Genomic DNA, 14378 nt, shown 5'->3' with positions numbered 1-14378 from the left:
TGAAGGTTTGAGGCAACCCTGTGTGAAGCAGGACTATCAGCGCCATTTTTCCAGCAGCATTTGCTCACTTTGTGTCTCTGGGTCACATTCTGGTAACTCTTGCAATATTTCAAACTTTTTCATTATTATTATATTCGATATGGTGATCTGTGATCAGTGATCTTTGATGTTACTATTGTAATTGTTTGGGGGCACCACAAACTGCCCATATAAGACAGTGAACTTAATTGATAAACGTTGTGTGCTCTGACTGCTCCACCAACCATTCCCTCATCCCTCTCCCTCTCCTCAAGCCTCCCTATTTCCTGAGACAACAATATTGAAATTAGGCCCATTAATAATCCTACAATGGCCTCTAAGTGTTCATGTGAAAGGAAGAGTCGCACATCTCTCTCTTTAAATCAAAAGCTAAAAACGATTAAGCTTAGTGAAGAAAGCATGTCAAAAGCCAAGATAGGCCAAAAACTGGGCCACTTGCGCCAAAGAGTTAACCAAGGTGAAAATGCAAAGGAAAAGTTCTTGAAGGAAATTAAAAGTGCTACTCCAGTGAACACACAAGTGATAAGAAAGTGAAACAGCCTTATTGCTGATATGGAGAAAGTTTTGGTGATCTGGATAGAAGATCATACTGGCCACGACATTCTCTTAAGCTAAAGCCTAATCCAGAGCAAGGCCTTAACTCTCCTCAATTCTGTGAAGGCTGAGAGAGATGAGGAAGCTGCAGAGAAAAGTTTGAAGCTAGCAGAGGTTGGTTCATGATGTTTAAGAATTTGTCTCCATAACATAAAAGTGCAAGGTGAAGCAGCAAATGCTGATGCAGAACCTGCAGCAAGTTATCCAGAAGATTTAGCTAAGATAATTAATAAAGGTGGCTACACTGAACAACAGATTTTCAATGTAGACCAAACAGCCCTATGTTGGAAAAAGATGTCATCTAGGGCTTGCATAGCTAGAGAGAAGTCAATGTCTGGCTTCAAAGCTTCAAAGGCCAGGCTGACTTTCTTGTTAGGGGCTAATGCAGCTGATGACTTTAAGTTGAAGCCAGTGCTCACTTACTATTCTGAAAATCCAAGGGCCTTTAAGAATTAGGCTAAATCTACTCTGCCTGAGCTCTATAAATGAAAAATAAAGCCTGGCTGACAACACATCTGTTTACAACATGGTTTACTGAATATTTTAAGCCAACTGTTGAGACCTATTGCTCAGAAAAAAAGATTCTTTTCAAAATATTACTGCTCATTGAGAATGCACCTGGTCACCCAAGAGCTCTGATGGAGATGTACAACTGATTAATGTTGTTGTCATGCCTGCTAACAAAATATCCATTCTGCAACCCATGAATCGAGGAGTAATTTTGACTTCTGAGTCTTACTAGATAAGAAATACATTTCATAAAGCTACAGCTGCCATAGACAGTGATTTCTCTGATGGATCCGGGCAAAGTAAATTGAAAACCTAATGGAAAAGATTCACCATTCTAGATGCCATTAAAAACATCTGCGATTCATGGGAAGAGGTGAAAATATCAACATTAACAGGAGTTTGGAAGAAGTTAATTCCTACCCTCATGGATGACTTTGAGGGGTTCGAGATTTCAGTGTAGGAAGTAACTGCGGAGGTGGTAGAAATAGCAAGAGAACTAAAATTAGAAGTGGAGCCTGAGAATGTGACTGTACTGCTGCAATCTCATGATAAAACTTTAATGAATAAGGAGTTGCTCCTTATGATGAACAAAGAACGTGGTTTCTTGAGATGGAATCTACTCCTGGTAAAGAGATGCTATACAGATTGTTGAAATGACAACAAAGGATTTGGAACATTATATTACATAAACTTAGTCAATAAAGCAGTAGCAGGGTTTGAGAGGATTGACTCCAATTTTGAAATAAGTTCTACTGTGGGTGAAATGCTATCAAACTGCATCACATGCTACAGTGGAATCGTTCATAAAAGGAAGAGTCAATCAATGCAACAAACCTCACTGTTGCCTTATTTTAAGAAACTGCCAGAGCCACCCCAACCTTCAGCAACCACCATCCTGATCAGTCAGCAGCCATCAACATGGAGGCAAGATCTTCCACCAGCAAAAAGACTACGACTTGCTAAGGGCTCAGATGATGGTTCACAATTTTTTTTAGCAATAAAATATTTTTAAATTAAGATATGTACTTTTTTTTACACACAATGCTATTGCACACTTAACAGAATAGATATAGTATAAATATAACTTTTATACCCACTGGGAAACCAAAAAATTCATGTGACTCACTCTATTGCGATATTCACTTTATGGTAGTGCTCTGGAATTGAACTTGCAAAATCTCTGAGATATGCCAGTACTTAATAATGCCCCCAAAGCTCAAGAGTAGTGATGCTGGCAATTCAAATGTGCCAAAGAGAAACTGTAAAGTACTTCATTTAAGTGAAAAAGTAAGACGTTCTCAACTTAAGAAAAGAAAAAAAACTGTACGCTGAGGTTGCTAAGATCTATGGTAATTTTTATTAGAGGATAATGTTATAATTGTTCTATTTTATTATTGTTGTTAGTCTCTTACTGTACCTAAATTATAAATTAAACTTTATCATAGGTATGTATATATAGGAAAAAACATAGTATATTTAGGGTTCAGTACTATCTGAGGTTTCAGGCATCCACCAGGGGTCTTGGAATGTATCCCCTGCAAATACGGGGGACTACTGCACGTAAATATTGAGAGCAGTAATACTCATAATGGCTTCAAAGTTAAAATAACCTAAATAGATAAACAAACATGGTATATCCATTCAATGGAATATTATTCAGCAATAAAAAAAATGATGTGCTGATATATGCTACAACATGGATGATTCATGAAAACACTATGCTAAACGGAAGAAGACAGCCACAAAGAATCACATATTGCATCATTCCATTTATATGAAATGTTCAAAATAGGCAAATCTATGCAGACAGAAAGTAAATTAGTGGTTGCTTAGGGATAGGGAGAGTTGGAAGGAAATGAGGATGACCACTAAAGGGTACAGAGTTTCTTCTTGGAGTGATGAAAATGTACTAAAATTAACTGTGGTAATGGCTGCACAACTCTGCGAATATACTAAAAAAGTATTAATTATACAAGTTAACACAAGAATTGCATGGCATATGAACTATATCTCAATAAAGATGTTATATATAAAAAATCTGTCATACAACTTTTCAATAGAAAGGATAAAAAAGATCAACTAGTTACCTGAGATCTTCTGAATGCTTCTTAAAAATACAAAACCTTTTACTTGGTCGGTTACTATGAAAGCTGGAGAGACAAAACAGGTTTTATTAATTTTATTATACAGTAAGTCATATTAATTTATAGCTATATATCAAGTCTACACTTAAGTTTTAGTTTTGAGCAAAAGATCATGATATAAATAATAAAATAATGTTTGTCAGCCCTGTTTAATTCAGCATTTTTATTTTACATTCCATTTCAGCCATTTACTTTCTAATGACATATATTTTTCTAAGCATATTTTTATCTGATCAGCACCCTCACCACTACGTAAAGGAAATACTCAAGTTAAAAAAAAGTAAAGCACATCAAATTAATTTTCTCATCTGTTAAGCACTGAAAACAATTTTAAATTTTAGCTAATAACACTTTTGTTATAATACGAATGGTTATCAATAGTCATCATTATTTTTTTAATGATTTTCCAGTCTTAACATGCTTGTGTCAAGGGAAGGCGGTAGAATCCAAATGACCTTGGAAGTAAACAGTACTTGAGCTAAATGCCACTGTTTACGATTTGTAAAATCAAACATTCAGACAGTTCTTTACAATTACTAGCAGAGATTTTTAAAAAACAAGTTAAAGCAGAACTCATGAGCTAAAACAATGCTTTCCCTAAGCACAGAACAGAAAACCACTAACCAAACTTTGTAGCCAATGATAACTTTTATATACCTTTTCAAATCTGGTAGGGAAAGCTTTCCTGTACTACAAAGCCAGGATTAGCTTAGCACAGGATTACTAAAAGGGGAGTCATGGACTAACAACATCAGCATCACTTAGGAGCTTATTTAAAAACGCAATGTCTTGCGCCCCCTACAACCTACTGCTTTCTTTGGCAGAGGGGCCTAGGAATGTGTGTGAACAAGCTTTTCCAGTGATTCTTACACAAACTAAAGTTTGAGAGTAGCCAACACACCAGGCCAATGGTCACTCTCAGATACAAGGTAACCATCACCAGCACAGCACGTATGTATGGGAAAAGAAATACTCTACCTATAATGCTCAGAAAATATTCTCAAAAGATTTCTAATAGTCATTTCTTCAATCTGGGGATAACTACTATGAAAAAGTCTACAAACTCAAGACAACATCACAAAAATAATTAAATGGGTTTTTCTTTAGAAGAGAACATCAGGGGGTTGTGAAACACTGAAATTATATGCAAAAATTTGTGCACACAATTGTGTTTCCTCAAAGGACTGAGTCCAAGATTTTGTCTGATTCCCAAAGAATGTGAACCAAAATAAGCTTTTTTTTAAAAAAAAATAAGATTTAAAAGTAACTTTTAAAAGCTATTTCTTCTTTCTGTTCAAAAAGACTGTTTGGGGGTTATTTATTCGTCAAGAGGAGAGAAAAAAATATTTTAAGGTCTTTTTGATGGCTTCCATTTCTGTCTACAATGTGTACCTTATTAAAACACTGGTAATTTTAAAATTTTAGTTGTCTGAATCCAGTTTTAATTTAGAGTTCCCTATCTTTAAAAAAAAAAAACTTCTACTGCCTCTTTATTTATATTTATTACACAAATTCCAGAGTTATACTTTTGTGTACTATAGGAGTGAAAAAGTGGATCTGCCACTCACAAATAAAAAGGAAAAAAAACTACCCTTCTTCCTATTAGATCTGCATAAAGTTAATAACAATGTAGAAATAAATCTAAGAAAAGAGAAAAAGGGTAAGATTTTTAGTACAGTATAGTAAAAACATAATGTTAAAATCTAGGTTTTAAAAATTCACCACCCAGTTAAATGACTACATAATTATCAAAACTCATTAAGCTATTCTCTAAAAATAGGTGAATTTCGTTGTATATAAATTATACCTCAGTAAGACTGGAGGGAAAAAACTCCCTTTGACCATATTTTCTTAATAATCTTGATTCAGTATAAGTAACATCTTTACTTCTGAAGAAACACAACAGGAACCATTTCCTAAATATCCAACAATTTTGATGGTATGCCTACTATTTAAGACACTAGACTAGAGGTTGATGATACAACAAGAAAGAAGGCAAGCTGTCTGTCCCAGAGTTCACCATCCATAAGGGGGCGGGGAGGGAATTAAACAGCAGCTGGCACAGAAAAAATGCCTAATAAATATTTCTTAAATGAGTGAATACATATTCATAAGCAATTATCACAAGATAAACATCAATAGTAACACACACAAGTTTTGTGGCTACATGAAAGAAAGCTGCAGGTAAATGGAACAGAAGCCAGCTAACAATTAGGAGTTCATTTCAGTTAAGAGGGTCCCTAACTTGTCTTGCTCCAGGCACAGCAAAGGGCAAGATACAAAGGAATTTTAAAAGAAAATAAGAGTTGAAAGAGGTGAAAAAGTAGCTAGGAATCAGATATTGAAAGGTCTTATATTCTCCAGAAAATTTGGGCTTCATCCTATTACTGTTAGGAAGGCAAAGGATTTTAGGCCAAAAAATGAACCTGACCAGATATGCCTACTCTAGCAACAGGAGAAAGGAAGAACTGGTAAAAGGGGGTCAGGAGGACACTATAGACAGGAGACCAGTTATGATGCCATCACAATAATCCAACTGTTCTTACAATGACTATTATTTAGCACCAATAAATCTACATAAAATACATAATGAACTAAAGCATATCTTATAAAAATTAATTCAGTACTCTGTCTTACCCATTGTATAGGAACAAACTGTTATACTAGCATTTTTTCCCCTTGGAAAAATTTTAAATCATCCTTCAAAGCCTAAGTGTCATTTATAGAATACTTTCCCTTATTTGTCATTTAAAGAATTCATCTTTACCTCCTCTGTGTTCTCACAGTCATTTGTTTATCACATTAAGCTAGGTAAGTATCTCTCTCCTACTAAATTGCAAAAATTAAAGGCAAGGACTTTATTCATAAGATCTAACAATGACAATTTAGAAATAATAATAGCTATAATTACTTGAATACCTCTTAAGTGGAAATCATTCTATTAAGCATTTTAAGTACATTGTCTGTAATAATCACAATAACTTTCTTTTCAAGAAAAGGAAACTGGGAGTCAGGTTAAGTAACTTGCCCAAAGTCACACAGGTAATAAAATAGTGAAGCTTGGATTTAAATCCAAATTTGCCTGATTCTTCACCACCAGCTTGCCATACTTCTTAGCAAATAGTAAACTCTGATAAAGAAGAGATCTTAAATACTTATGTCGCCCAACTTAATTCTATTATATGTAGAGAAAAAGCCTTCTTATATATCATGTGGAGGAATAATAGCATTATATAGCAATGTGTTTGCATGTTTTTCTATTGCTACTCAAAAGCCATAAGCCAACAAGGTGCAATAATTTAAACAATCAAACCCATATAATGCTACTTTTTTTTAAAAAAATCACTTAAAAACTGCATGTTTACTGATGCTCTTCTTCAAAACAGTCTTATTCCAAAAATGCTTCAACTGCATCAAGATTTTAATATCCTCTTTTGAGATTTTATTTAGAGCCTTTTATAATTATAACAAACAATGACTATCACCTGCTGTTTGTAACATGCTAGGTGACATGGTGAATACGAAGAGCCCTGCCTTCTCAAGAAGATAATATAGACACAAACAAATATAATAAAAGGCAGAATAGATGAATGGTACAGAACTCAAAGTAAGGAATGATCCTTATGAGTGGTAGTGGTGATCAGACACTTCAAATAAGAAGGTCAACTGAAAGGAAAAGTAGGCATTCCAGATACTAACAAAGAATAAGGAAAAGCACTCGCCAGACGTAATGGTAGGCCATTCAACAAGATGAAAAAGGCAATGAGAGAGGCAAGGGTACCGGTGAAGTAGAGAAAAAGGAAAGGCGATCTACGAAACCCTAAGGGTGGCAATGGAAGCTTTCAGTTCCATATGAGGCTAACAACGAGTAAGAGCTCAGTACCTGTGATGACAATGAAATGCAAGGTTGGGGCTCCCTGGGAACTGGGAAACAGGTCTAAACGGAGTAGGGCTAACTGGAAATTTTGGAATAGAATGGATTTGGAGGTTCTACAGGACAGGTGGAAAACCTATGATAAACGGAAGAGGGAAGGGCAGAGTGATCCTTGGATTAAGAAAACAAAATATTTTCCAATTTGATCCCCTATAAATTAAGGGCAGAATTAAAGCCCCATTTGGGCAGCCATGTATTTGTCAAGAATAAGAGATTTTCCACACAGAAGTATACTGGGGGAAAGGATGCCTGGGCCTAGTTTAGAGGAAATGGAATAGACGTGTACACCACTGTAGTAGCTGGGAGGCAGAGCAGCAGATTATAGAAGGTGGAGTCCCAGGAAGCCATGACGCACAGTGGCAGATCAAGAGAACTTTATGAGCTTAAGAAACTTAGGACAAATTATTTCTAGCTGGTGTTCCACAGTCACACAAATGATGCCCTGAAAGAGTATCTGGGTGCTAGGTGTGTGAATTCTGGAAAGATGATAATGTTTGCTTATTCGTGTTTTAGATGCCAGTGAGTCAAAGGTTAAAATAACCATAAAATAGTTAGAAATGCAGAGCTGGATCTCAGGAAAACTAAGGATTGAAACTGAAAGATTTAAAGTTGAAAGGGAAAAGTGACAGTGGTTATATTATCAAGAAAGGAAAGGTAAAGAGACAAAAAAGAGTTGAAGGAAGAAAAGGCAATGACACAGAGAAGTAGCCAAAAAGGCAGAAGAAAAATAGAGACAACAGTTTAACAGAAGCTGATGAGGAAAGTTTCAGAAGAGAGTGACAACAATGTCAAATACTCTAAGAAGTCACGGAGTAGTAAGAATGAACAAAAGTGAACAAATATGGTGGTAAGTACATGACAGTTAATCTTTAAAGGGCAGTGTTAGTAGATGGGGATGATACTCAAATTAAAGGGTAGAGAAATGAATCACAAATAAACTAGTAACAAACACTTTTTGCAAATCTTGATGGTAAGGGGAAGACTAGAAATAAGGAAAGCAAGCAGTAGGAATAAATCTCCCTCATCTTAAAAAAAAAAATGTTTGTAAGCAGAAGGAACCTAGCTGATAGAAAAGATGAAGTTACAAGTTAACTGAATAAGGCTGCGGAAGAACTAGAGGAGATAAGGGACAGGGTTAACTTTGGAGAAGCAGAACATGCTTGATTTCTGAGATCAAGGTCTGGATGAAGAAAAAAAACAGGAAAAAAATTTCAGGTTGAAAAGATTAATTAAAAGGATGACCTCCAACTGAGTAATTAGCAGCCCAGGTTAACAACTAAGAGACTAAAATAAAATCTTTAGTGTACTGAAAAAGGTTTTAAAAGACATTGTAGGTAGAAATAAATAAGTATTTAAAAATAAAAAGATAGGACCCAATCAAAGCTAAAGATCATGAAGTCAGAGCTGATTGAATCAAGCACCATGTTGGTAGTCTAGAACTGAGCATAAAGTTCGTAAGATGAAGATGTCCGAGTCTCACCTTGGCTTTTATGCCAGGTGAGCACGACAAAAGGTGTGAAGGATTCTAGAACAAAAACAAAGCAGCAATCAAAACGGATGACCTTACGGATGAGGTTGACTATGAAGTTAGACAGGTGCTACTGAACTACAAAAAGGAGCTAAAGGCCTGAAAGTCACAGGGTAATGGGAATTCAAAAGAAATGAACAGTATATATGAGGAGATTAAAATGGTACTGTGGTAAGGAAGGGGTACAATAACTTAAGAGTTGATGTGAAGTGCTGGCACTAAAGAAGTCAAGGTATATATGAGGTCAGGCTAATCATCAATGGGAGAAAACTGTGAGAGGAGTACTGAAACCATCAAGAAAGGTAGGAGAATCCTTGAAAGGAGTAGCTGATAATGACCAGAAAGCAACATAGATGTCATGTTATGATCTGTAAGAAAATCACTTTTATTAGTTATATTTTAATTCTAACTTTAAAAAAAAGAAACCACCTCAATAATCAACCTAACTGGTTTATATCTGAACAATTTTTGGCTTTTTTTTTTTTAAATAAAAATCCATCCTGAAGGATGCTCCTACTGCTGAGATACAAACAAAGGTAATATGGGCTGTGAAAACTTTCTCCGCATAGAGGAATACTAGGTACTCAAATAATCTAAGTTGAACGAATTAATAGAAAAGAATTGCAACAGTGGCATCACGACTGGAATAGTCTCTCATTTCACTGCATGAATGTAAGGACAGACGGCTTGATGGATGGACAGACAGATGGGTTAGAGAAAGAGAGAAACGCAACCAATAAAGTTCCTAACATCACTGAAAATCCTGGAGGAGTCTCTCAAAGTAACTGCTTTGAAGAGAATAACACTCATGAGATTACATGTATTTGTTTGGTAAATATATTTAAAACATTTAAATTTTTATCTTTGAAAATAACCATTTTGGGGGCCCAGTTCCATGGCCTAGTGGTTAAGTTCAACACACTCTGCTTTGGTGGCTCAGGTTCAGTTCCCAGGCGTGGACCCACACACAAAATAGAGGAAGACTGGCAACAGATGTTAGTTCAGGGTGAATCTTTCTCATCAAACAAAAGTAATAATAATAACCATTTTTGAAAGTTCCATAGAAAAAAAAAATTCCCATAAGAAAACTATTTCCCTAACAGACCTATCCTAATTTCATTAGTCCAACTGTTCTTACAATTTTAGTTCCGGCAATTTTATGAGTTACAATGCTGGAAAATAGTACCAAGTGTTATCCTAGAAATTCCCTGCTTTTAGATCCTTGAAGAGAAAAATTGGCTTCTAATAGGATAACTGTTTTCAAAAAATAAACTTGCTGAACTATAACTGTAATTGTTAATTATAGCTGTTTAACTCATCTTACCTCATCATATGATTAACATAGGCTTTGCTACAGCTGGTGTTGTATCTGCAAAAACTACAGTGGACATATGTAGGAAAGTGGTTTGCAAAATCTTTTATTTCAGAACAACACTCAATGCACTTGTGTACTCCCCGACGATACCTTATAGAGATATAAAGAAAATAATAAAAATATATTTTAAAACAAAAATAATAAAGGGAAGCCTTATTAATGTTCTCTTAATTAAAGCCAAGGTGTTTAAATTAACGTCTTTAAACAGAGTCTTGTAACTTGAAACCGTGCTGTGGAACAACAGTTAGAATAAGTGTAATGTTTTGGAATAAAAGGGATTAAATTAACTAACTTAAACATCAAAAGATCTAAGTACAACATATAATACCAGTGTAAGAGATGAATCTTATAGAAAAAACATAGTAATTCAAGTACTGTTCAACGGTTGTAAAAATAATACCTTTTTATTATTTGCTTGGCCTTTATGCTGTGATAGCATATTAATGTACAAGAAAGTTGTGTAATAGGGTAAATTAAATAAAGGTAATTAAATAAAGCTTTCGTACTTAAGATTAAATTAGTATTGTATATCAGGAATAAAAGATTACCTTAAGTTCCTCAATGCTGTATTGACTTTACTTTTTTTATTGCTACTAGCCAATGAGCTTTGCTTTTTTTGCATATTAGAGATTTTTGATTTGTATTTAGATTTATTTCCATTAGGCTTACTTGCATTAGGTTTACTTGCATTGGATTTAGTTGGATTAGGTTTACTTGGGTTAGACTTTGTGGGATTTTTAGCAGGTATATTTTTAGTCCTCGGAGGTGAGAGCTGAAGGGTAGAAGTGCTTGCACTAATGGAAGGTGTAGTTGAAGATCCTGATTGAAGAGGTCCAACTGAAGCTCGAATAGTAACCTAAAAAAAGGAAGACAATATTTGCTTTAGAAAATTAATCCTTGCATTAGCATTAAAATATCACTGTATAACAAAAAGTTAAACATCAAGTATGTTGAAAAGAGCAAGTATGAGCTATAATTGGATAAGTCTTCCATTTACGCTAAATGTTAACCAATTAGATGAAATTAAACTTGATATTTATTCATCTGTAACATTACATTTTGTATTGATATCAGTTATATGTTAACAGTTATTAATGGATAATTAGGAGTTAATGCAAATTATGAATATTAAAAGAGCATATTCCATAGCTATTTTTATGCTCTGATATAACTAAAAATTTCACAAACGCAGGTCAAAATTTAAATCTCAAAGCCTGAAAAATAACTTTAAAAAGGCCTGCATTACCCTTCAGCAACCATAAAACAAACAGATCTACAGGAAATATGACATCTTCTTGCTCAGTGGGCAGGATTTATATTTGCAAAGGTTATGGAAAGGTAGGGTTATATCAATTCATTAAACTGCATTGAGAGTTTAATGATATTTATAATTTCCTTAAAGGGAACTAATATAGAAGTTATTTAATATTTAGAAATTATATTTCTTGGTTGACAGTGGAAAACACAAATGCCTACCAACATTCTCAATAATCATTTGACTATACTTTCCCCAGTATTTGAGGACCAGCTTATGGGGAAGTTGTATGAAATACACGTGCTTTGGTATCATACAAAAGCAGTGGACCAGAAATCAAAAGACCTGATGTTAAATCTCATACTACTCCTTCCTAGCCATGTGACCTCGAGTAAGTAACTTATCCTCTCTAAGCTTCTTTATCTACAATATGGGGTAATACCTGCCTTGTCTACCGCACTGGATTGTTGTATAGATTAAATAATAGAATGTAAGAAAAGGCATACCAAAAGCCCAATTCTAAGGTGCTATAAAAACATTTAGTATCATTATTATTAATAGTATTATTACTATTATTATTAATAAGGGAAAATATGAGAGAGGACAGCACTGCTTACATTAGTGCTCTGCATGTCTAGTCCCAGCATGGAATGAATGGATTGCAGGGAAGGATGCTGGATAGCTTCTCTTGCTCTAGGTCTTCAGAGCATGGCTTTACATTGTTTTAGTTAATTCAAATAACAGACATACCCACATTCAAAGGAAAGTACCCAAAGCCAAATATAAATGTTTTGGGGATTATTTCACTTTGGATTATCCATGCCTCTGTTTCCCTCCACTGGAGCAAATATTCAAGACCTGACTGTACATAAAGAAGTCAGAGAAAACAGAGGTATATAAGGCAAAAAGGGAAAAGTAAATTACAATCATCAGTATGCAGTCAGACATGTGTTTGCTCACTTAAAACATAATGCTATCCAGCAACAGAACTTGCTTCTCTGAGAGCAGACTCAGTAATAACAACTTCAATAAACATCTGAGAACCTATGGCATTCAAGGCACTAGACCAGACGCTGAAAAATAAAACATGATTCCTAATCTCAAGCATCTTATAAGTTAGCATATAAAACTGACATATATACTGCCAACTGGAATAGCTCAAAAATAGTCTAGATAATATTGACACAACACACCGACCCAGGGAACAGCTAATCTAGTAGCACTTGTTACAAAGGAATACCACTCTAGCATGGTACACATTAGTGACCAAAAAACAATGGTTAAGTTTTTCCCTAAACATAAGAATGATAAAACCCAAAATTAAAGTCTCAATAAAAATCAGAAATCATTTTTTAAAGTACTATATTCAATAGACAAAACCAGGCAGGAGTTAACTTCTATTATCACACAAAATGTTAAAATAAAACATATTTGAACTGACTTTTGTTCCGGGAGGCAATCCTTCTAGTTGTTTAGGTTTTATAAATGTTCGATGATGCTGAGTCTTGTGATCCATTTTCTCTTTGCATGTCAAAAACTGCAGTCTGCATTTTGTACAACGATGTATTCCTTTTTTCTGTTTAGAAAACAGAAAAAGGGAGAAAATAACTTCTGCAACCACAAATCCTGTGTCCTGAAACTCCTCTGATTTAATTTTAATGACACCTAAATAATTTTAAAACTAGTATATTACATCTCCTATCATAAACAACAGTAAAATATTATTTCATTTCTTAAAATTCTTTGCATTAGTATTTGAGTTTCAAAAATATCTGTTACTATACAAAAACTGAACATGTAAGTTGTATCAATAGGTTCTAATGAAAGTTCTCTCAATAGTGGTGTGATAGCTCTTTTAATTGTAATTTTAATGTATTTACACACATGATACTGTGAAAATGAGTTATAGTATGTTTTTATCCTGGAAAAAAGTAAGTTCCTTTTAATTTTTGCTATTTCCAATTGATTGACAAGTTGGTATAAGAAACTCAAACACCTAACCAGACATTTCAAAGACGGTTGTTATAGAAATGGTTGCATAAAGCAGTGCTATCTAATAAAGGTTTCTGCAATGATGAAAATGTTCTTGAACTGCACTGTCCAATATGGTAGCTACTAGCCACATGTGGTTACTGAGCACCTGAAATGTACCAAATACAAATGAGGAACGTACTTTTTAATTTTATTTACTTTTAATTAATTTTAATTTAAATAGCCACATGTGGCTAGTGGCTTCTACATTGGACAGTGTGGATATGGAGGCATAAATCAGGACAATTATTTCCAATCTACTTACTCATTGAGACCTCTTGACTGAGTCCCTCCTCAAACCCAATCCTGCTATTATTCTACAGATGGGAAACGGGACCCAAGAAAAATCTAAATCATTTCCCCTTAGCTAGTTAGTGACATTGCCAGACTCCTGTCCAGTGTTCTCTCTACTACAGAATATCAACTACAATCTTTACCTACATGCTCTCATTAATGTAAAAATTATATATATGTATATACATACATATATAAACTTAAACAACATATAAATACAAAAGAATGTTTTCTCTAAAGCTGCAATCTGCCAGACATATCACTATTTCCATTTAAATACAATTAATTATTTATAGAATTCAAACAAGATAATATCCTGGGAGGTACCTAGCACACAGCAGGCATTCCCTAAGTTCTTTACAAAGTTCAAAGCAATATATAAATATAATGTGTTTGTATCACTATTCTAGCTACATTTTAAGATTATTTTAAAGTGTGGTGCCTTGGATTATATCGCAGGTACTGGCAAATTAAACAAATTTCCTTATATGTGCTCAAGGAAGAGAAGCAAAGAGAAAGCTTGGCCAAGAAACAAATACTAAAACAACAGAACAGAAAGAAAGTTCTCCAGAATCCAGTTCCCAGAAATCTTTTCTCTATCTATAATCACTCCCTAGGTTACCTCATTCAGTTTCATGGCTTTAAATACCATCTATCCAACTGCTTACTTGACA

General features: G+C 34.5%; 1 protein-coding gene across 9 annotated transcripts in view; it reads right to left on the bottom strand.

The window, feature by feature from the left end:
* ZNF280D (zinc finger protein 280D) overlaps positions 1-14378 on the bottom strand; it is a 117309-nt gene that overhangs the window by 44236 nt on the left and 58695 nt on the right. For all 9 annotated transcript variants that reach the window (XM_070579362.1, XM_070579292.1, XM_070579290.1 and 6 more), the window contains 4 exons: positions 12821-12955; positions 10673-10980; positions 10074-10214; positions 3231-3293 (listed from right to left, as the gene is read on the bottom strand). In XM_070579362.1, the coding sequence (XP_070435463.1) occupies positions 3231-3293; positions 10074-10214; positions 10673-10980; positions 12821-12955 (647 nt within the window). The remainder of the gene's footprint in view (positions 1-3230; positions 3294-10073; positions 10215-10672; positions 10981-12820; positions 12956-14378) is intronic.

This window comes from Equus przewalskii, chromosome 1 (assembly GCF_037783145.1).
Source record: "Equus przewalskii isolate Varuska chromosome 1, EquPr2, whole genome shotgun sequence".
In the NCBI taxonomy this organism is placed as follows: domain Eukaryota; kingdom Metazoa; phylum Chordata; class Mammalia; order Perissodactyla; family Equidae; genus Equus; species Equus przewalskii.
The sequence above is the reverse complement of the archived record's forward strand: the minus strand, read 5'-3'. Positions and strand labels throughout refer to the sequence as shown.